The sequence below is a fragment of the Chiloscyllium plagiosum genome, chromosome 34 (assembly GCF_004010195.1).
Source record: "Chiloscyllium plagiosum isolate BGI_BamShark_2017 chromosome 34, ASM401019v2, whole genome shotgun sequence".
NCBI classification, from domain to species: domain Eukaryota; kingdom Metazoa; phylum Chordata; class Chondrichthyes; order Orectolobiformes; family Hemiscylliidae; genus Chiloscyllium; species Chiloscyllium plagiosum.
The window spans coordinates 7,417,857-7,444,435 of record NC_057743.1 but is presented as its reverse complement, the minus strand read 5'-3'; the positions used below and the strand labels follow the sequence as shown (position 1 = coordinate 7,444,435).

Sequence of the window (26,579 nt, the reverse complement as noted above, 5' to 3'; positions counted from 1 at the left end):
TATAATTTCCTGTTTTCTCTCTCCCACCTTTCTTAAAATGTGGTATAACATTAGCCACCCTCCAATCCTCTGGAACCGTCTCCGAATCTATCGAACTCTGGAAAATAATCACCAGCGATCCACGATTTCTCGAGCCACCTCCTTCAGTACCCTGGGATTCAGGCCATCAGGCCCCGGAGACTTATCAATCTTCAGACCTAACAGTCTCTCCAACACCAATTCCTGGCAAATATAAATTCCCTTAAGTTCAGGTCCTTCAGCCACTGTTACCTCAGGGAGATTGCTTGTGTCTTCCCCAGTGAACACAGATCTGAAGTACCCATTTAATTCCTCTGCCATTTCTTTGTTCCCCGTAATATATTCCCCTGTTTCTGTCTTCAAGGGGCCAATTTTAGTCCTAACCATTTTTTTTGCCTTGCACATACTTAAAAAAGCTTTTATATCCTCCTTTATATTATTGGCCAGTTTACCATCGTACCTCATTTTTCCTCTGTGTATTTCCTTATTAGTAATCCTCTGTTGCTCTTTAAAAGCTTCCCAGTCCTCAGTTTTCCCACTTATCTTTGCTATGTTATAATTTTTCTCTTTTAACTTTTTATGTTTCTTTAACTTTATATATTTACTTTATATATTTACTTTAAATACTTTATATATTGCAGGTCATAACCACCATACCCATTTATTTGGACCGCAGCTCCATGCAATGATTCTGCTTTGCCCATTCACCTTTGCTTCTAAAACCATCTCTTGTTTCTTTACTAGTCACATTAGCAAGTCATTTTGCCTTCTAACATCGTCTGTTTTGTCATTCGATCTCTTCTGACTTCCACCCAGTTTACAGACCTTTTGCTGCTATCTTCTTCTTAGCCCCTGTATTTACTAAAAACCTGTTAAATGTTTAATTTTTTTCAGTTTCAATCAACCTCAAACATTTAATCTCCATAAATGCTACTAGTTCTGCTGAGTAAGTGCAGAACTTTCCATCCTTATGTTCTATATAATATTTTCTGTACTCATGGTTTTTAAAATCCAGGATGTAGGTTTTGCAATGTTTCACAAGAAAATTGATCTTTTAAATCAGCTGGCTCCCCATCTCCCCCATGTCTCCAGCGATCTTTACACATCTGTCACTGCACCAGAGGGCGATTATGGAGGCTGATCTGTCCAACCATCTTGTGTAATTAAGACAAAACAGTTTTAGAGTCAAATTTCATTTGATAGCTCTTTGAAGATGTGTTCAAATTATTATTTAATCCCCCTAATCGTGTCTGATAAGGTTGACCCAACTGCCTAAGGTACAGCTACCTAGAGAGGCAGCTGAATGCCCATGTCTTGGCCTCTAGCCTGATACTTGCTGCTCATGCAGTCTTTTTGGCTCCAGAGTGAAAGTAAAGTAGGAAGCAGAAGAATTATGCTCTGATTCACTAAGTGGTGGCTCTCCGCAGGTACTGATCGCGCAGTTTTTCTGATCACTTCTGCAGACACTGCATCACATTGTACATATAATTGTGATGGCTAAAAAGTAAAACAACATCATCCTTCAACACCTTTTGTGTTTAATACCTAATCCTTTCACACCTGAAACCCTCATTCATGTTTTTGGTATCTTTAGACTTACTATTGTAATGCACTCCCAGCCAAACTGCCATCTACTATCTGAATAAGTTATACACATTCAAACCTCTCAGCAATTCTTGTTCTTTCATCACTCTTTTGCCTACCGACCTACACTTGTTTCTGTTCTGACTTAAAAATTACCAGTCATCTTCTTACGTTCCTCTGTGTCCATGTCCCTTCTTGTCTCCTTCAGCCTCCCAAATCTCTGCATTCTTTCAATTCTACCGAGTTGTGCCTTCCTAATTTTCATAGAATCATAGAATCCCTACAGTGTGGAAACAGGCCCTTCGGCCCAACAAGTCCACACCAACCCTCTGAAGTGAAAACCACCCAGACCCATTCCCCTACCCAATTATCCTGTTTTACCCTGACCAATGCACCTAACCTACACATCCCTGAACACTATGGGCAATTTAGCATGGCCAGTTTACCTAACCTGCACATCTTTGGATTGTGGGAGGAAACTGGAGCATCCGGAGGAAACCCATGCAGACAAAAGGAGAATGTGCAAATTCCACACAGTCAGCCACTTTCTGATGATTGGCTCACAGCTTTTGTGGTAGGATTGGTAGGACTTACCAATCAGTTGCCCATTGTGAACAACAATGAGTTAAGTAGTCAAATCATTTGTTTCGATATTGTTGTTTCCCCAAGTGAAGAGTTTTGCAAAACATTTCATAGAGAGCAGACGTGACTTCAATTGCAATTAGTTTGCAACCTGGAAATTATATCAACTGGGAAAAAGGACAAGTGTTTGTGTTTTAATTAACGTCGATAATAGTAATTAGGGGAATAAAACTTGGGTATCTGATTATAAAGATACACAATAACTCTTCAAAGCAAGTTCAGCCACAGAAAAATGATTGATCCAAGTGACATTTTCTCACTAAGTGATGTGAGTTAAATCATTTGTGTTATGTAGGGAGCCATATCAGCCAGCTACTAGCACTCGCATCCTCATTTAGAAGATTGTGCATTAATGTCCCACTTCAGGCACATGAGCAGAAAGAGCTAGGTTGACATTCGTTGCAGTACTGAAGGGAGTGCTTATCTGCTGCAGCTGCCATCTTTTAGATAAGATGTTAAACTGAGGCCTCACCTGTGCCGTTAGTTCAGTGTAAAAGATTCTGCTGCACTGTTTTAGCGAAGAACAGAGGATTTCTCCCCAGTGGCTTGGTCAAAATGTATCCCTCAGTAAACAGCACTCATAGCAGATTTTCGCATTGTTGCTTGTGGGATCTTATTGTGAGTATGTTAGCTGCTGTGTTTATTGAGTTGTTGCAGTGACTACACGTCAGAAGCAGTTTGTGAAGGAAACAATTTGGCACATCCTCAAATTGTGAAAAGTGGTCGTTTTCTTTTTAAGAAGTCCAGCTACAGTGCATTGGTGGAGGTGGAATGATGTTTAAGATGGTGGATTGGATCCAGTCAGCCACTTTCTGATGATTGGCTCACAGCTTTTGTGGTAGGACTTACCAATCAGAATCAGGCAGCTTCTAGGTCCTAGGGATTGTTGCCAGAAGACCAGGATCAGGGGATTTAACAGCGAGAAAGTAGATAATTTTCTTTTGGGTATCATGGATAGGAGATACAGGGAGAGTGGAGGATTGGGCAGGGGGTGTCTTTCACAGGCCGCCCCACTGTCCATGCCCCAGATTGCCAAAGTTCCCAGTAGACTTACTCATCTAACACATAATTGCTGAGAGGGCGAGAGGGACAGGAGTGAGTATCTCTCCAGGGTTAATTCACCCAATTATTTGCCCTTCTTGCCACCTTCCTCAGTACCTCCAGGGAAGGGATAATCAGGCTTCTATGAACATAGAGAACATGTGGTGAAGCAAGTTGCCCGCCCATTGTAGAAACAGTCTGATTTTCATATAATTGATTTCAGATATAATGGGTATGAGTTGTATTTCATTTGATTCCTGGCCACTTAATGAATATGGAGAGTTGGGTTCATATTTACTGCCTTTTGAATTCCATGTGGATGCAAAACTGATCGAGGTAATGATAAGTAAAATGTTTCTGTTAGATTTAGCACAGATAAACTAGTGTGCACACGCCCTGATATGAGTGATCCCTATGACTAGATTTAAATCTGTATGAACCTCATTTGATGCAGAATCAATAAATGTATGAAAATGGGGTATTTTCTTTCTGCTCAAGTTGTGAAGGGGCTTCTTGTTCTTAGAGGGTAGTTTTTCTTCGAATTCTCTTCCCTAAAGAACCCTAAAGGCTGGGTCATTAAATACATTCATGTCTACTTTGGATAGATTTTTAATCTGCACAGAAGCTGAGAGTTCTTGGGGGCAGGTTGGAAAATGCAGTTACAACCATAGTCATTCGTGGTCTTATTGAATGGTAAAGCATTGAATGGGCCAAAAGACTTCCTCTTGCTCCAAAGTTAAAAATCGCACAACACCAGGTTATAGTCCAAAGCAGTGCCGTTGGAAGCTCGTACTTCCAGCTAAACCTGTTGGACTATAACCTGGTGTTGTGTGATTTTTAAATTTGTACATCCCAGTCCAACACCGGCACCTCCATATCAGTCCTGCTCCTAAAGAATTCTTATGATCTTTGACTGTATTAACATCTCAACGTTTGCACTCAAAGTTTTAATTGTAGTTATTTAATTTGTATCAGATAAGATAAACACTTTTAGTATCAAATTTGCATTTAACTGCATTTTTTATAATGTTTGAATTACCAAATTATTCAAATTCATCTTATTTTAGCTCAGAATTTTACCAGACTTAGTAACGATTTCTCTAGGCTTCTGTGAAAGTATGAAGTATGTAGGCAGTGATAAATGACTTCTTTCCTGCATGCAAACATATCTCTAATATTTTCCTTTTTATACTTTGTTGAGCAGATTAATGGCCCTCTTCCTGAGGAGCCTGGTACCTTTAGAAAACCTTGTCATTTTTTCTGCACTTCTTGACTACAGTGTGTGATCAGAAATGGGAATGAGGCTGTACAGGTAGAAGTAAAGATGATCCAACTGAACATTCATCATATTTGCTTTTCTGAACCAACACTTCTGTAATTCTCTATTGCAAAATATGATTGTGTGTATACTTGTGTTCAGAATAATCTGTAACTAACTTTGTTATATTACAGTTGACTTGCTTGTAAATAATTTAGGGGAGCATTTAAAACAGAGGAACTCACCTTCCTGACCTGGAAATTTGATTTTCTAATTCTGGTGATGGACAAGTCTTCTGTCATCCTTTAGTAGGAGTCTCATTAATAAATGCACAACCAAACCCTAGGATATGGCCTGAGGAGACCCAATGGGTTTCCTGTTACATTTTAATCCTTTCCTGAAGAGGTGCTGACTGTAGCGAATCTAGCTAAATCCATTGGGAAACTAGCAGAGCAACAAAACATTTCACTTTGTGTGTACAAATGTACAATGATACTGTTACAGTCACAGGACCAGAAGCATGAGAGTATCTTGTATAGTAAACATGGAAAGGGCAGTTCCTCCTTCTCCTTGACCCATGATTAGTGTGATTGTACAAGGATCTGCTTAGAATCTGTCCTGTTCCTGATCTTCCAATATCTGTGATATTGTTCCACTGGTGTTCCTGCTACACTCCAGACAACTGTGTTTTTGCATTTTCTTTATTTATACATTCATTCACAGGATGAGGGCGTCGTTGGCCAAGTAGCATTAATGCCCATCCTTAATTGCCCAGACATTGCAGTGGGCTGAAAATGTGTAGCTGGAGAAGCGCAGCTGGTCAGGCAGCATCCAGGGAACAGGAAAATCGACGTTTCGGACATAAGCCCTTCTTCATTCCTGAAACGTCGATTTTCCTGTTCCCTGGATGCTGCCTGACTTGCTGCGCTTCTCCAGCAACACATTTTCAGCTCTGATCTCCAGCATCTGCAGACCTCACTTTCTCCTCAGACATTGCAGTGGGTCTGGAGTCACATGTCGGCCAGACCAGATAAGAATGGCAGTTTCATCCTCTAAAGGATATTAGTGGACCAGATGAGTTTTTCCGACAATCGACAATGGTCATCATTGAACTCTTAATTCCAGATTTATATTCAAATTCCACCATCTACCATGGTGGGATTTGAACCTGGGTCACCAGATATTACCTGGGTCTCTGGGTTGACAGCCCATCGATAATACTACTAGGCCATTTAACCTAAAAGATGGCAGCTGCTGTATATAAGTGCTTCCCTCAGTACTGCATCGGCATGGCAACCGAGATCTTTCTGCTCATGTGTCTGGAATGGAACATGAACATACAATCTCCTAACTAAGAGTGTGAGTGCTGGTATGAATGAGAAGCTCACCAGTGAAGATCGCACATGGCATGGCCACTGAAAACTACCTGGCCTCCAAACCACATTCCCTGATGGATTGATTGCTTTTTGTCCCTTTCCGGTGTACATCAAGAGGTCAAATCCAAATTTTTTCTTGTTAGTTCCATTCTATTGAGCTCTACTGGATATTAATCACATTGCATCTTAATGCAAAATGTGGAATTAAATCTGACCAAATAATCATATGCATTAGGTTTTGAAATATGTTTAAAAGTTTACAGAAAGGACTTGTTTTGTTGCTTCCTGCCTTTCTTGTGATTTCCAAGAAAAACACATTGGGTGGAATCTTATTGAGGTAGTGATGGGGTTTGGAAGAGCAAAGAGCAGGCATGTGGATCTCAGCAGAGGGCCTTTTGCTCTATGTGTAGTCCCTCAATCAGGGATTGAGTTACTTTTGACTGAGGGAGTCCCACTCCAACCTGCCAACACCCTTTGATGTGCAAGCCATATGGTAACATGCCCATGAGTTAATCCCAGCTGTGGAAGGTGAGGCTCTGAAGTCGTTCCTAATGAGCCACTTAAGGACCTCAATTCCTGAATTGGCAGTAGGATGGGAAGGTTGATCATGGATCGCCCTGCCCAGAACTTCTAGCAGACGTGAAAAGGTGGCAACAGGATAAGGTTCAGGTGTACCACAATCCTGCTTAATTACTTGGACATCATATCTCCAAACTTGCCACTTCTGTCTCTATAGTATTCTGCCCATTGAGTGCTGTGGGAGCTGTCAATGGAGTTGTGTGGGAGCTGAAGTAATACGTGCAGCTTAATCTAAAGCATTTTAAATTAATGTCTGAATCTGTCACGATGTTCGATCACATCTTACTAAGCCTGTCAGACTCGGTAAATCCACCAGACCAAATCTCCCTCTGACGTTATGAACACATAAACAAAGAAAAACAATTTATTTTCAAGATGATTTTGAAAGATTGGGTGTATGTTGTTTTGTTCACTGGTACTGAATATATTTTTATATTTGTACTTGGAATGTGGGTGGTGCTGGCAAAACCAGCATTTATCGTTCCTGCCTATTGCCTCGGATGGGGTGATGGTGAGTCACCATCTTGAACTGCTTTTATTTGATAGTGATCAGGCTTAGTCTTCTGAAAATTCAGAATTGAAATATAGTTTTTAAAAGAAAGAACTTGTGTTTGCATAGAACCTTTCAGAACCTTGGCATTTCAAAGTGAACCTCAATGATATACTTCTGAAATGTAGTAAAAATTGGCTGAATTTACAAAAAGCACATAAAATGTCACAAATCTTAGAGCAATTAGGGTAAACAATTTGCTAATTCTTAGGTCTGATTCTAACTGATTTGTTGGAGCCACTTAATTTATAGCAAAAATAAATTACTTACTGCTTGCATTGATAGGTTGTGACCAAGTTTAGTCATTCTGTAATAGATTTTTTGCGTTATTTTCTATCCATTCTTGAAGATAACTAATCCTGGACTTTCTTTTGCAAGTCGAGTGCACAGAATCAGGAGAATTCCTGGTTCTGAAATTCTGGCTTTTAAAAATATTTGCTCAAGCTTAATAGAAGTTGAGGAAAAACCCTGGAAATAATGAGGAGGGTGTGAGCACTGGAGGCTGATTGGGTAGAAAGCTTGCTTTGGAACCCCAGCTCAATGTCCATTAAATATCCCTCCTATGTGGATCCCTCACGCCACCTCATTCCTACCCCATACAATCCCTGTGGCCATGTGATGCAATTAATTACCGGTACCAAGCTGTATCTCCTCATAATCTCCTGTCAACCTATGCACCTATCCATTCACCATGGCCCTCTGTAATCCCAAAATCAATTTGGTGTCAATTTATGCCATCCCATGATCTCCATTACCCTCTGCCTTGGACTTATCATGCCTAGCGTTCTGTGTATTGCATACTTCACTATATTGAATGAAACACCTTAGTTCATACAAAAACAAATAGGTTTTTAGATATTTTCAGTTCCACCAAGCCTTTCATCAAAACAAAATTGCTGTAGTTCACTGTTACTTATAAAAACAAGTTTTGGAATTCATAGTTCCATTTCAAAGAGCTTGTAGTTGTCAGTTGCACTGTGAAAAGGTGGCACCCTACTGTTAGCATGATTGGCTATGGAATTAATCATATAGCTGTAATCCATTAACACAAGACCTCACGATTAGGTCAACTCAGAGAATGAAATAGCAAGCAATGTTTACTTAACACTCAAGACAATGTTTCAAAGGATTTAGGGGCGGGGATTTTACATGCCTTGGTAACTGCCTCTGATAGTTGCTTTTGACAAGTCCTCTTAACAATTCTGACAGGTCTTTTTGACATGTTTGTTCATTGATTTCGACAGGTCAGTTGACTGTTCACACGAGCTTGACAATGAATGGATTTGTACACATTTTGTGAATGTTCACCCCAACCTTTAACAATTCAAAAAGGCACCCAGCCTTCTCAAAAAGAGAACCTTACTATTCCAATGGTGTGTTAGAAGCATATCTGGAGGGATAACCCAGCTATTCACAGAAATGAACAAGCTCAACCTACTCTTAACAGGTCCATTCTGAAGATTGAGGGTTGCCACACTCCTTTGGGAAAAGACCCTTGCTTTTCACCTTATCTATGCCCCTCATGATTTTATAAATCTCTATAAGGTCACACCTCAAACTCCAATGCTCCAGTGAAAGATGTCCCAGGCCATCTTTATAACTCAAAACCTCCATTCCTGGCAACATGCTGGTAAATATTTTCTGAACCCTTGCCAACTTGCATGTGTACTTCCTGTTGGAGAGCTTTGGAAGTGAAAAGTCTCTCCCCTCCCTGACCTTGTAGTACCAAACAGTTCAAAAATTCTAACTAGTCAAGTCTGGAAATACAGTCCGTCTGCAGGGTCTAGTACTACATCAGATGGCGTTTTATTCAGAAGGCTACTGAGCGAGCTTATAAACTGGATGTACAGGGTACTGACTTTTCCCTGAACATGTTTTAAGTTTCTTAGTATTATGCATTTCAATGTCATTTTCTACTTCTGGCTTTATAAAAATGTGATAATCTAATTTTTGGATAACCGTAAAAAAAAACAAAAATCCAACTGTGTGACAGGATAGATTGAATACCTAAACTGTAGCATACTGTTCCTTTCCTGATGGTTTTTGAAAGATCTTGAAAGATTGGATTTGAATTTGACAACAACATAGGTGCTGCTTCATTAATATATGCCTTCTCCTTTTGTCTCACTTAATGACATCATGGATTGAGATGGTATTATGGCATGCAGGAATTAAATTTAAATAATGGCTTAAAACACGGTGCACCAGTATCAATTTTACAGAACCATTTAAATATATATAGTTCATTGGAACTTTTGAGTATTAGAGTGTTCATGAAGAAATCTCTGCCTTGACAAAAGTAAGGTTAGTTATTGCCTATTACCATCAGTGGTTAACTTTGATCTGTTACTTGGAAGTCAATTTATCAGTTTTGATTTATTTAAAATCTGGCCTCAAGCTATCTAATAATTCTCTGGCTGAATGCTTAAAAAGCTGATCTCATCAGTAACACTGATCAACCTTCCTGGTTTCTCATAAATTATTTCTAACTCGCATCTCTATTTTAAAATGCTCCATTTGGACTGTATTTGTTAACTGTTAAATCTATCTCACTTTATTGACCATGTTCACAGTAACTATTAGATGATTTACAGATGTCTTACTAATGGTTTCTTTCAGCTAATTTAGTGAACAAGTGATTGCCATGTGCTGGCGTAGAACTCAGTAGGTGTTTTAAATACATCAAATCCATGGAGAGAAAACTTAATTGTGAGAACAGTATGGGATATGACTTTTAGGAAAAAAATGGCAAATATGCTTTTACATCTTCAATAAACTTGTTCTGCATTATTGATGAAAACCTGATTATAAAATTTTGAAACTGCAGTCCATGGTAAATTCCATTTGCTGGTTGTTTATTTTGAATTATTTTTCTGATAAATATTTTTGTTAATATAAAAATATGCAGAGCAACCTTCTTTCAGACATTAGGACTGAACAATAGTTGACATGTAATTTAAAATTGACTCTCTTTTCCACAGAAATCTTTTTCAGAATGACTGAGCTCCTAAACCTGTCATGGAAAGGAGTGACTGGTTTAAGATCCCATCCCGCGCCTGTGTATGAAATTGATTTGAAATTGGCAGGCAGATTGTGGAAAATAGGCCGACAGGAACATTGAAAACTCTGCCACTTCACCATCATATATTAATCTACTATGCCTTCAAGGCAAGAGTGGAAAAAGTCAGCTAATCCAGATTGAGTCGATCTGATTTAATTCTTGTATTCCTGTGGGAAATATGGCATTTGTCTCGTCTTCGTGCAGCCCCTTATTGCTGTGTATATGATGGTTTGCTGTCTCTATGTAGTTACTGTTCTATTCCAAAGTTCTTTAATACCAGAATTGGAGTCTGCCATGGGTGGCTATTGTCTTGGAGCATTTATCAATACCATCTGGAATTGGACTTTATTTCATCACATTCTTTTCTATACAAGTTTAATAAAGCTATACCCAATAGCTGGTGCTCAATCTAATAAAATAAGAAAAAGTTAACAGTCGTCTTTTTTCCTTTTCTGAAAACTCCAGATTGAGTCTCTATCATGGTACGCCAAGAGCTTTGCTGCATCCAAAGTTACAGGACCCCATTGAAAGTAAGTGTGCTTTTTGCAAGACAGAATTCTGAGTCCAGTTATTGAAATATTCCAGATTGCGGATGAAATACATGATCATAAAATATTAGCATTTGAGTTTACATTTCAGAGCATTGCAAAATAAAGTAAGCTGTTATAACTGTCTATCCTGACAGTTTAACCTGGGTTTGACAGATTGCTTCTGTGCTGTAATCATTGTTATAATTAAAATTCCCATGTATAGCGTCTTCCAGTTGAAATATAAAAGTTAACATGTACAACAAGTAAGCTGTTTTATAGCATCAAGCAGCAAATTGAATGTTTTTAACCCTTTTTTTAAAAGTTTTATCATTTTAATAATTCACATTTAATCAGCAGACCTGCGAAGTGAAGTTAATCAGACCAGTTTATTGTCACAAATGCAAATTTTGTTATTTGATCAAGCAAATAGCTAATCTTTTGCTTCAAATAGTCTGTTATCCTTGGAGACGTTCTGCTTATTTATTTCAATTAAAGTGTTGCCTTTGAGGGTGGAATCTTCTGTCCTATCCAATGGCACAGGGATGGCATTTAATCAGGTGTGAGGCTAGTTGGTGGACCAATGGATGGTCTTCCCACCTTTCCAGCAACTGAAGCCCTTGATGGGCACTTAGAGAATCCCATCCTGCCAGAGCTGGTTTTGCCCTGTGGCTGGCAGGGTCACTTTGTGGTATGGATGACAAGTCAGAATATTGTAGTTGTCATTCTGGCAGTAGTAACCACCTCCTGGGGATGGGGAGCTGCCATTCAAAAGATCTGCCACTCTATGGTTGGCTGACAAGCAGGAGGCTGGGAGAACACAGCAAGCCAGGCAGCATCAGGAGGTGGAGCAGTTGACATTTCGGATATAGCCCTTCTTCAGTCCTGAAGAAGGATTACACCTGAAACACGACTTCTCTACCTCCTGATGCTGCCTGGCTTGCTGTGTTCTTCCAGCCTCCTGCTTGTCTACCTTGAATTCCAGCATGTGCAGTTTTATTAGTCTCTGGTTGGCTGGCAACTTTATGTAAGAAGGACTGCATGAGTCACCACCTGCATCTGAGGGGCAATTCAGGATGAGCAATGAATGATGGCCTTGTGAGTGATAGCCAAATTGCATAAAAGAATAAGAGAACTATCAGTAGGCCTTTTGTTTGCAATTTTTGTTGATGTCGTCTACTGTGGAGTATCATAAGAAATATTTCCAAAACTGTTATTTCCTTTTTCCCATAATAATTAATCTTGGATTTCCATCTGAGGCACAATGTTTACTTTTATATACCTGTGGAAACTCTTACAGTCTACTTTTATATTTTTTGTTAGTTTACCCTTATTCTCCAACTTTCTCCCCTTTAATTATTATTTATAATTTTTTCATCATCTGTAGCTCATTTGTAAAGCTCTTTCAGTCGTCACGTTGTGGATTTGACCAGTTTCTTCATTTTCCCTGCTGCCCCGTTATCCCAGATCCAACCTTCCAACTCGGCTGCACCCTCTTGAACTATCCTACCAGTCCATCTTCCTTATCACCTATCTGGTCCACCCTCCTCTCTATCCTATTACCTTCACCCCCACCTTCATCTAGTTATCGCATTCCAAGCTACTTCTCCTCAGCCCCTCCCATTTATGTCTCAGTCTCCTTGGGCCATCCCCTCATTTCTGATGAAGAACTTATGCTCAAAATATCAACTCTTCAGCTCCTCGGATGCTGCCTGACCTGCTGTGATCTCCAGCATCTGCAGTCCTCACTTTCTCCTATTCTTTTTGACAACCTCATAAGCTTTTTCTTTCAACCTAATACTTCCTTAATCACTTCATGTTGCCACAGATCAATTACTTTACTGGTTAAATTTTTATTTCTCATCAGAACATTTGGTGAGAATTATGGAACACTTACTCATGTTTCCCTTTTTATTATTTAATCTTTGCATTTTAATTTCTCAACCTGCCTTAGCCAACTCTCCTCACATAGCAATGTTTATTGGTCGAACACTTGAGTTTTGGACAAAGCAGTCCACTTTTGGACTCCACAAGTATGGGTAGAGTTTTATGCTCCTTCTCAGATATGTGTGTGGAAACAGTGGGGAGGGTAGTCCTTTGATTGACTGGGAAAGTATATGTTAGATATTCCACCATCTATCTAAATGATTTGGATGTGAATATAGGAGGAATGGATAGTAAATTTTACCGATGACACCAAAATTCGTTGGGTAGTGAACAGTGAAGAAGGTTATCAGGCGAGTACAACAGAACCTTGATCAGATGGTCAAATGGGCTGAGGAATGGCAGATGAAGTTTAATTTAGATAAATGTGAGGTGCTACATTATGGTAAAGCAAATCACGGCAGGATTTATAAACTAATGGTAGGGTCCTGAGGAGTGTTGTCGAACAAAGAGACCTTGCGCTACAGGTTCATAGTTTCTTGAAGGTGGAGTTGCAGGTAGACAGGGTGGTAAAGAAGGCATTTGGTACACTTGCCTTCATTGGTAAAGGCATTGAGTATAGGAATTGGGTTGACCTGTTGGGGTCCTATTGGACATTACTTCGGCCATTTTTGGATTACTGCATTCAATTCTGGTCTCCCTGGCTATAAGAAAAATATTGTTGAACTTGAAAGGGTTTAGAAAAGATTTACAAGGATACTTCCAGAGTTGGAGAGTTTGAGCTATAGGCAGAGACTGAATAGGCTGGGGCTATTTTCCCAGGAGTGTTGCAGGCTGAGGAGTGACTTTACAGAGGTTTATAAAATCATGAGGGACATGGATAGGATGAATAGCCAAGGTCTTTTTCCCATGGTAGGGGAGTTCAAAACTAGAGGGAATAAGTTTAAGGAGAGAGGGGAAAGATTTAAAACAGGCTTAAGAAACAACTTTTTTACATAGAGGGTGGTGTGTCTATGGAATGAACTTCCAGCAGAAGTGGTGGAGGCTGGTACAGTTACAACATTTAAAAGGCATCTTGATGTGTATATGAATAGGAAAGGTTTAGAGAGACCGTGAGCCATCAGGTGGCAATGGGACTAGATTAATTTTGGATAGGTGGTCAGCATGGACAATTTGGACAGAAGGATCTATTTCGAGGCTGTACAATTCTATTACTCATAATCCTAATTCCCTCTGATCAAGCCCTGGTGGGAAGTAAATGGTCTCTCATTACTTACTAAGATTTGCTCAGATTCTCTAAGTATGCAATCAGTGCCTTTCAACACTTCAACATTGAGGAATATACCTCAACAGTTTGGTTGCTATTATTATTTCTCCTATAACCATATTTCCATTCTGTCTGCCCATCAAGTTTGTAATGTGCCATGTCCTGAGATTAAAATTTATTTCCGATAGCTTTATACAAGCCATAGGGCTTGCTGAATTTTCTCAGTAGCTTCAAATAATGCATTATTTCTCCTGAATGCAGATCATTTCAGTGCTCAGAAAAAGTGGAGTCCCCTCCTAAACCTGGGAATGGTCAGTCATTGCTCAACTAATTTTTGGTTTTCTCCCACGATACATGGACTGTAGCCCCCAACAATTTGCAGTGAGTTCTTCACTTGGACTCCCCAAGCCAGCTCAAATGTTTATGTATAAGTTGATTGGCCCACGTGGATTAGGTTTTCATCTGTTGCTGCGTTGGTTGGCCCATGTGGAATAGGTTTTCATCTGTTACTGCATTGGTTTCTTTCATGCACTCCATGACTAACAAGACTTTCTGTCGCTGTGTTCATTACCACAATGTTCACTTTATCTCACACATCCCTGAATTCATCATTGGCAAATCCCACCTCATTGTCAGCTTAGAATTCAGCTGATGCCCAAGATCTAATCCCCATCCATTTCTTCATTACCTTATCCACTATTACTCTGTTTTCTTTACTATATGCTGGCAGTCTGACTTAATCTAGTTGCCATGTTTACGAAGTGTGACATTTTCCTCAACCCATACCTTGGAGTTCCTTGATACAACTTGGTTAAAGTTTCCACCAATAGGAGATTCATTATGGGCTGTGATAGTGTCCTATGTGTTTTACGTATATCACTTTTATCATTGATCTCTTCTGTACATTTAGTGTATTCATGGTACCTTATTCCTGCATCCTTTAGTAGGATTTTAACTCATTAAGATGAATGTGCAAACTGCTGATTTTTCTTAAAGATATTTACCCTTTTTCTCTTTGTATATTTCAAATCCAATAGAAGTCATACCAGACCTGAAGCAGTAATTCTGTTTCTCTCTCTCCAGATGCTGCCAGATCTGCTGAGTTTCTGTAGCATTTTCCGTGTTTGATTTAGTTTGCAACCTTCACCTTTAGGCAACTATTCTTTACTAATTAAACCTGGATCCAAACCAGTTGGATTATTAAGATGCCTTATTTCATTGATAGAGTTTATTAACTATTCAGTCTTATAGCTCCTTCCACCCATCAGTTCACATTATATCTACCCACTCTTATATCTACCCACAGTAGCATGATCAATTAAGCCCTTCACCTACATAACTACTTGCAGTATTAACACTGAGCTTCTGATCTTATTTATGTCATCCTTTGCTATCCTTTCCTTTTTTTCTTGTCATTTCAAAACAATGGGTACCCAAAATGTCTATTTCCCTACCTTTGTCACCACATAACTAAGCAGTGGCTTTAGGTCAAATCCTTTTATCTCTATTGATTCTATTAATTTATGTATCTTTCAATATTTTGTGCATTCCATTAAAGTATCTTTAATTCTACTCTTTATCAATTTTATCACTTTATTCAACAAAGCACTATCCTGAAATCCTTCCTTCCTATTGCACTTTCCTTATCTTTGTCCAAATTGCTACACTGCTGTATGGCTTTGGAGTTTCTGTTTCTACTTAAGATGCCCTCTCTCTGAAACTTACCCACCATATTGCTGAATGCTGTGTCAACGGTCCTAGATTTTGATGTGCCAGAATTTTGCTCTTAGCTTGGTTCATAGAATTATAGAATCCCTACAGTGTGGAAACAGGCCATTTGGTCTCACTGACCCTGCGAAGAGTAACCCACCCAGACCCATTCCCCTACTATTCTACATTCATCCCTGACTAATGCACCTAACCTACTCATCCCTGAACACTATGGGCAACTTGGCAAGGCCAATCCACCTAACCACACATCTTTGGATTGTCGGAAGAAACTGGAAACCCATGCAGACACAGGGAGAACGTGCAAACTCCACAGAGAGAGTCACCCGAGGTTGGAATCAAACCTGGGTCCCTGGCACTATGAGGCAACAGTGCTAACCACTGAGCCACTGTGCTGTGGTTAAATGTGAATAACTCAGTTTCTCCCTAGTACTGGTCCAGGTGTTCCAGGAATCAAACAGATGTCTTCCACACCACACACACATTCAACTCTGTGATCTGTTTAGGTCCATGTCAACTTGTGTGTCTCAGGTGGTATTCCAGAGATTATTACCTTTGAGGTTCTGATTATTAGTGTGGATACTAGCTCCTCAAACATTCTCAGCAGAATCTTGTTCCGAATGCTATCATATTGCTGGATTTTCACTGCTCTTTATTTTTGTTGTAATCTTTTTCTGTCCCTTCCATAATTGTGACTATGGTTACTTAACGACACAAATGGAACTTTTGTCTTTTGGCTTATGGAATGGTTTTGTATTGTGTTTATTTGAATACTTCAACAACAACAACATTGCTTATTTACATCATACCTTTAACAGTAAGTAATTAAGGGGATTTTGGCTTTTATTTGTTAGAGGGTTGAAGTTTAAAAACAAGCAAGTTTTGTTACAAACGTATAGGGCATTGGTGATTCCACAGCTAGAATACTGTGGACCAATTTGGCTTCAAGATTTAAAAGAAAGGATATACTGGCATTAGAGTTAAATACTGGCATTAGAGACAGTTCCAAAGGGATTTGCTTGGCAGATTCCTCGGATAAAAGAGTGAACTTATCAAGAACAGTTGAACTGATTGGGCCTTTATTCATTGGAGTTTAAAAGAGCATTGTGTTTCTTTAGGAACAAATTAGTGCAGATGCTAGAATTTGTACTGAAAACCAAAAAATGCTGGAGTTCGCTGTGGGTCAGACAGTGTGGTTATCCTGTTCGCCTAACATGGGAAAGGTAAACAATTCAAAACCAGGTGGAAACAGTGGTGCTCCTTGTTGTTGAGGCAAGGCTTGCTGTCTCTGCTTGCTGATGAAAATGAATGGTATTCAGAAGACTGAGGAGTGATTGTGTTGAAACGTAGAAGATTCTGGGGTCACTTGACAGGGTAGATATTGAGAAGATATTTCCACAAATGGTAAATCTCAAATGATGAGACATATTTGCAGTATAATGAACATTCATTTAAAACTCAGATGCAAGGGGATTTCTCAGAGGGTAGTGAATATTTTGAATTCTGTAACCCAGAGAGTTGTGGAGGCTGGGTCACCGAAAACATTTAAAGAGGGGGCAGATAGATGTTTGAAATATATTGCGGAGATGAGGACTATGAGGAGCTGAAAGAGGAGTTGAGGCCAGATTACTTCCTTACCTCACCCCTTTATCCTTTTGCACATTTAACTGACTCAATATCATTCAATAACACACTGAAAAGTTGTTTGTATGCCCTACAGCTCTTCAATATGTCAGAAGAATGAATTAACTTGCCAGAATATAGTAGATACTGCTTAAACTAATGAGGATATGGCTTGGCTTCCCCTTATTGTCCAACTCTGAGGGTTTAGATGGACTGAAAGTATACTGTACATTCTTCAATTGAGGGCAGATCAACCATGATCCTGCTGAATGGTGGGACAGGCTTGAGAGATCAAGTGTCATATTCTGATTTCTTATGTTCTTGACATACTAAAAGGCCCCAGGCCTGACTTGAAGTACTATCAAACTCAATTAGACTCAATTTGGTCATTTCCTTAGGAGTTTTAAGGAGTATTTCAAAGGTGGAGAGAAAGAATTGTGCAGCTTTGGGCTTTGGCAGTGAAGAACAATGATAATGTTGTAGTTTTTAAAACCTGACTGGCATCAGCGAGTTTAGCTATTTTGCAGTGTTGTTGGTCTGGTTTTCGCTAGTTTTATTTCTAACAGTTGAGCTTAGTTTATTACTGTCAATTTATTCTTTATCATTGTGGTGTTTTCCTGACAAAATTAAAACCTTTGGTAGATGGTTTGTCTTCAGTCTAAATGCAGGATGTTCTTCTGTGTTCAGATAATTAACTAATTCTGACACATTTTCCTTATTTAGCTTGTTGATTTTGAAACAACTTGTTCTGAACCTTCCAAAATCAGCAGTCACTGTTGGATTGCTGCTTTTGCAGTTTTTAAAAAATCATCTCTATTTCCCCCTTGGTTCTGGGCTCAATGCCTGATGCCAAAGGCCTGAGGATTGTAACAGTGTACTTTCAGTCGAGCTGAATCTTCATAGAGTTGAACAGTAGGGGGAAGCCAAGCCACATCTCCATTAGTTTAAGCAGTATCTGCTATATTCTGGAAATTTCATTCACTTCACTGGCTTACTGAAGTGCTATGCGGCATATAAAGACATTTTTATTGTGTTAGTGAATGACATTGAGTCAGTTAAGTGGGCAAAAATAGAAGTGGGTTAGATAAGGAGGTAAGGGGGCAATGAGCCTAGGTGAGTTGTGAGGCATAGGAGGGAAGATAGAAAGGTGAGTACAGATTGGGATATTGATGGTGTGCTTAGTTAGACCTGGGGTAGGTCGAGAAAGTGGGGATGGGAGCATGGAGGCACAGTTCTGGGGTGAGTTGGATCCATGCATTGTGGGAAAGTGAAAGAGGAGTGTTTAGCCAAGGCTGACTATAGGTTTAAACACCTTTGTTCCTGGAGGCTCAGGTCTTTGCAACAGGCCTCTGCTGACATCGTTAAAAATCACACAACACCAGGTTATAGTCCAACAGGTTTAATTGGAAGCACTAGCTTTCGGAGCGCCGCTCCTTCATCAGGTGGTTGTGGAGGACACAATTGTAAGGCTCAGAATTTATAGCAAAATCAGCAGCCTCTTGGAGCAAGATGTCTTTCCTTGTGGACCAGATGACTACACATAGCCAATGGCTATCACTGGAAAGTGAATTTGTGCTACTTACTAATTTGTTTCATTTGTTATGGGACATGCATTCTCGTTTGAAGAACTCCTTCCACGCTGTCGATATATACAGGCCATGTTTTTTTCAGAATCTTTAACTGATTGAACTTGATTTCCTGATGTATTGCAGACAATTTGGCATATTTTTGTTTTGCTTATGATTTAATGTGTATTTCGTATTATATCACATAATCTTTGGTGTTCAAGGTGAACTTGCTAGCTTTACGACTTTTATACTCTTGACCTCCAATCAAGGGCTTCTTTTACTTTTATTTCAGTAACCATTATTGTTTTCTGGACTCCTCACTTTGGTTGTATTGAAGTTCTTATTACAGTACCATTTATCCTTTCTACTGAGATTGTGCTATCAGCTGCACATTCCCCTCCATACAACTCACTGTCCTGACTTGGAAATATATCGTTGTTACTTCATTGTTGTTGGGTCAAAATCCTGAATTCTAGCAATGCGCCTCGTTTCCTGTACTGATGTCAATGTCCCATAAATTGAACCCATTTCGTTTCCATACTAATCTTTCCGCTGTACATTTACTTACCTGTAAATCACAACTTATGATGCCTGATAATAATAATCAAAATAAATTCAAGTTCACCAGTGATGTTAGTTATTAACTTTAGACTTGTACAACTTTCCATTTCCTGGGATTAGCTGCATGTGAAAATTGTTGCTTTTATATGGTGAGGCACAAATGTTAATGGGTTGAAAGTATGTGCTGAAGGGCAAAGACGTTTAATTTTAAGACATGTAAGGTAATAATGTGAGGGTTAAAAATAGGTTACATTTGCTTTGTAAAATAATAATTGCCCAAGCAATTAAAATATTAACCTAGCACTTTCCAGTGAGTCATTTAGTCATAGAGTGTGATTGAAGTATGTGAACTGGTGATGTATCTTCTATTCTTTGTCAGATCTTTTAATACTCTGATTTATCAAAGTGACTGTCCCTGCATTCCAATTCTTGCATCTTTGTTGCGCAGATTTTTGGCAAACTGGGTAGTGGAGGAAGCCTTAAATTATTAAAATGCCATTAAAAAAATTAAATACTTCCCTCCACAACATATCAAGATTTTGGAAACAAAGGCATTTGAATGTATCTAGGAAGAAAGTTGGGGTAAATTATATTGGATAAGAGGTAATCAATGTTGAAATAAATATTAACAGGCAGGGAAAGAAGGTGATAAAACCATAAGCTATAGGAGCAGAATTAGTTAATTCAGTCCATTGAGTCTGCTCCACCATTCAATCATGGCTGATATGTTATTCAACCTATTGTCCTGTCTTCTTCTAGTAACTCTTGATTCCCTTATCAATCAAGAAACTAACTATCTCTGTCTTAAATGCACTCCATGACTTGGCCTTGATAGGCCTTTGCGGCAATGAATTCTACAGATTCACTACTCTCTGACTGAAGAACTTCCTCCTCACCTCTAGGCCAGTTTCTTTCCTACTGGTGGAAATATCTTCTCCACGTCTGCTATATCCAGGCCTCTCAGTATTTTGTAAGTTTCAAATGGATACCCTCCTCATCCTTCTAAACTCCACTGAGTACAGACCCAGAATCCTCAACTGCCCCTCATATGACAAGTCTTTCATCATTGAGCCGTTCTTGTAAACCTTCTCCTGACATTCTCCAATGCCAGTTTCCTGAGCTCCTGGACGAAGGCAGTTGAGAGTCATCCACATTGAGAGACAATCTAATCACTGCCTCTTGACATTCAGTGATGTTACAATCACTGAATCCCCCACTATCAAAATCCTTGGGTTACCATTGACCAGAAACAACATAAACACAGTGGGCTATAGGAGCAGGTCAGAGTCGAGGAAAACTGCAGCGATTAACTAACCTCCTGACTTGGAAAGTTTGTCCACCATCTACAAATCAGAAATTGGATGGAATACTCTCCATTTGCCTGGATGAGTGTAGCTCCAACAACATTCAAGAAGCTATCCAAAACAAAACACACTTGATCAGCACCATATCCACAAGCATCCACTGTCTCCACCACTGATGCTCTATCGCAGCAATGAGTGCTATCTACAAGATGCAGAGCAGAAATTCGTCAAAGATTCTCATTATCTTCCAAACCCACAACCGCTTCTAAAAGGATGGATAAGGGCAGTAAATACATGAGAACACCATCACCTGCAAGTTCCCCTCCAAGTCTCTCACCATGCTAACTTGGAAGTATATCACCTTTCCTTCACCTCCCTGGGCCAAATCCTTGCATTTCCTCTTGAGTGGCATTGTGGGTCAATTGACAGCAATAGATTACAGTAGTCTGAGAAGGCAGCATGTCTCAAATGTCTTTCCACTGTAACCCCCTTGTGTGACTTGAAAATTATCATGATCTCTCAGTAAGAAATGAGAGGGTGGGTGCCTGTTCAAGAGGGACCATGGTTGTTCTGACCCAGTCAGAGTTCCGTTGGAGCTTTATCTGCCTCAAAGGTCACAACTCCTAGATTTCAATTTGGAAAGCCCTGATTTATGTGCTTTGGACACTTGGAAAACCTACAGTGTGCACCTCATAACACTGGAAGTGTTTGGGCTGTAAATCCAATGGCAAGAGATATGGTGTAACAAGAGAATCATTTTTCCCAGCCACCATGCCCAGTATATGCTAATGACTGAAAAGCAGCTTCATTTGATGAGACGGTAACACTCAAAAGAAAAGCTCTGCCCAGAACTCAGCTGGGGAAGATGACTCTTGGGGATTGTCAAAACACTGTAATGATGTCCTCAAATTGACCTTGAAGGGGTTGAACAAACATGTGGAATCATGGCTTAAGGCTGACCAAAATAGACAAAATAGAAAGCTACTGAATACATTGAGAAACTTAATTTCTAGCAACACATTTTCAGCTCTGATCTCCAGCATCTGCAGTCGTCACTTTTCCCCCAACAGAGAGGGGATGTCAGGGCATCAGAAAGAACGTACAAACTTCTGAACAGTTCATCTATCTGACCCTCAAGGACCTGATGCTATCCTTAGCCCAGAAGACAGGTGCATGAGTAGCCACTCAACCATTGAGTTACCCTGCCAATTGATGCAATTGTAGCTGATCCAATGCAATCATGCACTTTGTCTTTGTCTTTATAACCCATGTTTCCCTTACTAATTAAAAATCTGTCTATCACAGCCTTGAATATACTTAATGACCCAGCCTTGACAGCCCTCTGTGGTAAAGAATTTCATAGATTTACAACCCAATTCACAATCCTCGAGAGAAGAAATTCCTTACCATTTCTGTGTGAAATGGATAATTGCTTTCTCTGAGCTTATCCCATTTCATCCTATACTCTCCCACAAGGGGAAACAGCCTTTGTGTATTTAGGTAGTGCTGTGTTGGTCAGGATTTGTTTTGAGCATTTTGAGCTTTTAACATCATAAATGACCTCTTTTTATTTTCTCATTTGAGCAGTAATATTCTCAGTCTTGAGGTGTAGTCTATTATTTCAGTGCACTGATGGTATTTAGATTTTGAATTGCCTTTGAATAGGATGTAAAAATGAAACGTTGTGTAAAGACAAGAAGGCATTCTGCAAACCAGACATCTATCAGATCAGAATTACAGCTGAACCACGGAATATAATATATATGAATATTGTAACACCCAAGAAATTTTCATTTAGTGCCTGAAATCTGCAAGCAGGGGCTAATTTACATTAGCGTTTTTTTATGCTAAAACTGAGTCTCCAATAAAGTGGAATAATCTGTCTAATTTATCTGCAAAATATATTTTTTTTCCATGCATTTTGTGTTTTGCTGAATGGATGCTTTATGGCAGAAAAAGTAATTCATTACCTGTGCTTTAGGATGTCAGGAGATCTTGGTCAGTGCTATATAAATGCAAGTCTTTCTTTCTAAAGTCACAGGCTGCAGATAGTGATTTTGTCCAAAAGAAGATTGTCTGTACATGCCCATACATATTGTGCGTCTGTTGTTGATGGTTCGGTATTCTACATGAATTCTAAAGGCACTGCATTCTGAGTTTGTTTGAATTCTGTTGATCATCTAGTAAGATAGGTTCTTGCAGGTTTAGCCTCAATTTCTTCTGTTTCACAGATCCCTGACAAGAATTGACAAGGGTTAAGCTCTTGATTACTCTGATGACCCTGTATTAGGCCGTCACCTCGCCAGTAGGGCGCTGGCAACTCTGTATTTATTATTCCAGGTAGGAAAGATTTTGTGACCCAGATAATCAGCTCAATCACGTACAGATATCCCAATTTATGGCTTCACTCTTGAAAGTGCTATCTAGTTTCTAGCAATTGTTAATAAAATAGCCAGGAAAGAATTATGAAACTTGTAGCTGTCAAACTAAAGAAAACACAATATATCTGTTATTATTCCATCATGTATGAGTGTACTGGATTAGTCTAAGCTTTCTGATAGACTGCTTTGCTTCCTTTTTTGTTTTGCAGTTGCCTCTACATGTATTGAATTGTTTCTCCTGCTAGGATATTATTAAAACATATTGCTTAGACCAGGCTTTTGGTCATCTGTCCAATTCTGGATCAATGTCATTTTCCTTAGAACCCCCTTGCGAAGCACATTGGAATGTCCTTTATGGTAAAGGTGTTTTGTAAAACTGAACATGATTTGAATTTAAACAGTGCATTTCACAATCACTAGACATGGCATTTTTCTGATGAATAGTCACTGTTGTACTGTAGGAAAAGAAGCAGCCAGTGTGTGGACAGGAAGCTCCCACAAACAGCAATGTATTAATGATCAGGTTATCTGTTTTGGCAGTGTTAATTGTGGGATAAATAACAGTTAGACATCCCCTGTTTTGTTTTCCCAAAACAATGCCATGGGATTACTTGCACTGAGGGAGCATGCAGAGACTTGGTTTGATGTATCACCTGAAAAACCCTGAAGAGGTCACTTGATGTTGGGCCAGTATTTATTGCTTATCCCTTGTTATGGTGGTGGTGGTGAGCTGTTGCCTTGAACTGCTGCAGTCCATAAGCTGTCGGTAGATCCACAATGCTATTGGGGAGGTAATTCCAAGATTTTGACTCAGCCTCAGTGACACCGAAGGAATGACAATGTACTTTCAAGTCAGGATTGTGGGTAGCTTGGAGGGGAACTTTAAAATGGTGATGTTCCCATGTGTCTGCTGTCCTCATCCTTCTAGATGGAAGATGTCATGGTTTTGGAAGGTACTGTTGAAGGAACCTTGGTAAATTTCTGCAGTGCTTTTTGTAGATGGTACACATTGCTGTGATGAGTGTTGGAGGTAGAGGGAATGGATGTTTGTGGATGTGGTGCCAATTAAACAGTTTCTTTGTCCTGATGGTGTCAAGCTTCTTTAGTGAATTAAAGCTGCACTCATCCAAGTAAGTAGGGAATAATCCATTACACTCCTGACTGGTGTCTTGTAGATAATGGACAGGCAGGAGGTGAGTTACTTGGTACTCCTAGACTGTGACCTGTTCTTGTAGCCAATGTATCTATATGGCTAGTCAAGTTTAGTTTCTGGTCATTGATAACCCTCAGGACATTAATATAGTGAATATAGGAACCAGTGATGGTAGTACCGTTGAATGTCAAAGGACAATAAATAGATTTCATTTATTCGAGATGGTCATTCTTTGGCATTTGCGTGGTGCGAACGGTACTTACCACTTGACCAATATCCAGGTTTTGCTGCTTTTGGATATTGACTGCTGCAGTATCTGCAAAGTTGCAAATGGTGCTGAATGTGTGCAGTCATCAGGAAACATCTCCACCTCTGACCTTAAGATGGAGACAAGATCATTGAAGCAGCTTAAAGATATTTGAATGAAGGAGACTACCCTGAGGAACTCCTGCAGAGATGTCCTGGAGTTGAGATAACTAACTTCTAATAACATCAACTGTCTTCTATGTGCCAGGTAAGACTCCAACAAAGAGAGGTTTCCCCTTAATTCCAAGCGGGTCAAATGTGGCCAACACTGCCCCCGCCCCCAATTCGTCCAACTCCACCCCCCAACCCGGTCCAACACTGCCCCTCTCCGGGGCAGCCGGACTGAACACCAACAACAAGACTGCTGCTGCAGCTGCCTTTGTGGGATAAGTCTCCAAATAGCATGTGTACACACACACACACACACACTTTTACTGCAACTTTTTGACAGGTTCCACGTTTGCCCTGTACAGCACAATGTTGGAGAGATTATCTGGGGGGCGGGGGTTTAGGGTACACCCCTCTGTAGAACTCCAGGGAAAGTGTGGGGAGAGAGAGAGGGCTGGAGGTCAGTCATTTGGAGACCGTGCCTGTTTAATCACTATAAACAAAAGATGCGATCTCTGTTGGAAACACGTCTTTGATGTAATGTTTCTATAGGGATCTCGAGATCTCGTTTGGATAATCCGATTTTTGAATAATTGAGGTTCCTCTGTAATGGTGTTACACTTTCACTGTGTTTAAAAGTCTTTTGAATTTGTGTTATAAATAAATAGTTATTTTAATTTGTTTTAATTTCTTTTATTTAAACTTCTGTTGTAGTATCAAAATAAAATCTGCAACATTGCCCACTGATTTTTCAATGAGGGCCCACGTCGTTAAAATCAAATCAAAACTAAATATGATAAAGGAAGCTGATTTCAGTCTGGGACATGACCTGCCCAGTAACAGTATCAACAAATCATATCCAAAAAAAAAATCCCTAGTTCTAGATTCTCCTACCAAAAGAAACATCCTTTCTGCATGCACCCTATCAAGCTTACTCAAACTTCTGTGTTTCAACGAGATCACCTCTTACTCTGATCAACTGTAATGGACACAAGACTGTCTATCCAACCTTTCCTCATAAGACAATTCAACCATTTCAAATATTACTGTAGTAATAAATGCTTCAATGCATTTACATCCTTAAGATGTTTTCCAGATCTGGTTCCATCAATGCCCTACATAACTGAAACATAATCTCCTTACCTTTGTGTTCAATTCTCTTTGCAATGAATGATTACATTGTATTACCGTGTCTTTTTGCAATCATTTGACCAATATCCCTTTGTAGCTTCCTGATGGCATCTTTGCAACTTAATTTCCTACCTATCTTTCTGTCATCCACAAATATAGCAGTGATAAGTTTGCCTCCATCGTCCAAATCCTGTTATCAACTGGAAGAAAAATTGAGACTCCAGCACTGTGACATATCTCTCATTACATCGTGCTAACCAGGAAATAATTCATTTATGTCAGATCTGTTTCCTGTTGGCCATCCAATCCTTCTGTCAGTGTTTATCTGTTACTCTCTATACCAGAAACTTTTATTTTCTACAGTAACCTTTGACATGTACCTTCCCTTAGAATTTTTCTTTCTCATTAGAATATATCGCTTCTGTAATGCCCACTTTAATGTCTGCCACTGCAACTAGATTGACCTTTCTGTTTATGTAATTTGTTACTTCACTTTTGCTAACTTTGTTTTTCTGCCCTTATTTAAACTTAAAATACTAGTATAGGATCTAGTCTTTTTTCCATCAAACTCAACGTGTAGTTCGATCACATTATGATTGTTCCTACCCAGGGGCATCTTCACTCCAAAGTTATTAATGATCCTATCTTGGTGTGAGGTCACACCTAGCCTGCTCCCTTAGAATATGCTGGTCTAAGAAACCATCCCAAAAATCTCATATAGATTATTTATTTAGGCTACATTTTGTCCATCTGTTTGGTCCAGTCTATATATAAATTAAAATCCTGCATGGTTATTATTGTATCTCTGATAAGGTCCCATTACTTCTTCTCTTATATTCTATCCTTCTATGCGGCTACTGCTAAGGTTACTGTGTACCACTTCCACAGGCAACTGTGCCTTTAGTGTTGCTTAGCTTTTATGTCATCGT

At 39.4% G+C, this 26,579-nt stretch overlaps 1 protein-coding gene across 1 annotated transcript in view; it reads left to right on the top strand.

The window, feature by feature from the left end:
- The window catches only part of nphp4 (nephronophthisis 4), a 431,885-nt gene that overhangs the window by 100,772 nt on the left and 304,534 nt on the right, over positions 1-26,579 (top strand). The window contains exon 4 of the mRNA XM_043675534.1: positions 10,575-10,639. Within this exon, the coding sequence (XP_043531469.1) occupies positions 10,575-10,639 (65 nt within the window). The remainder of the gene's footprint in view (positions 1-10,574; positions 10,640-26,579) is intronic.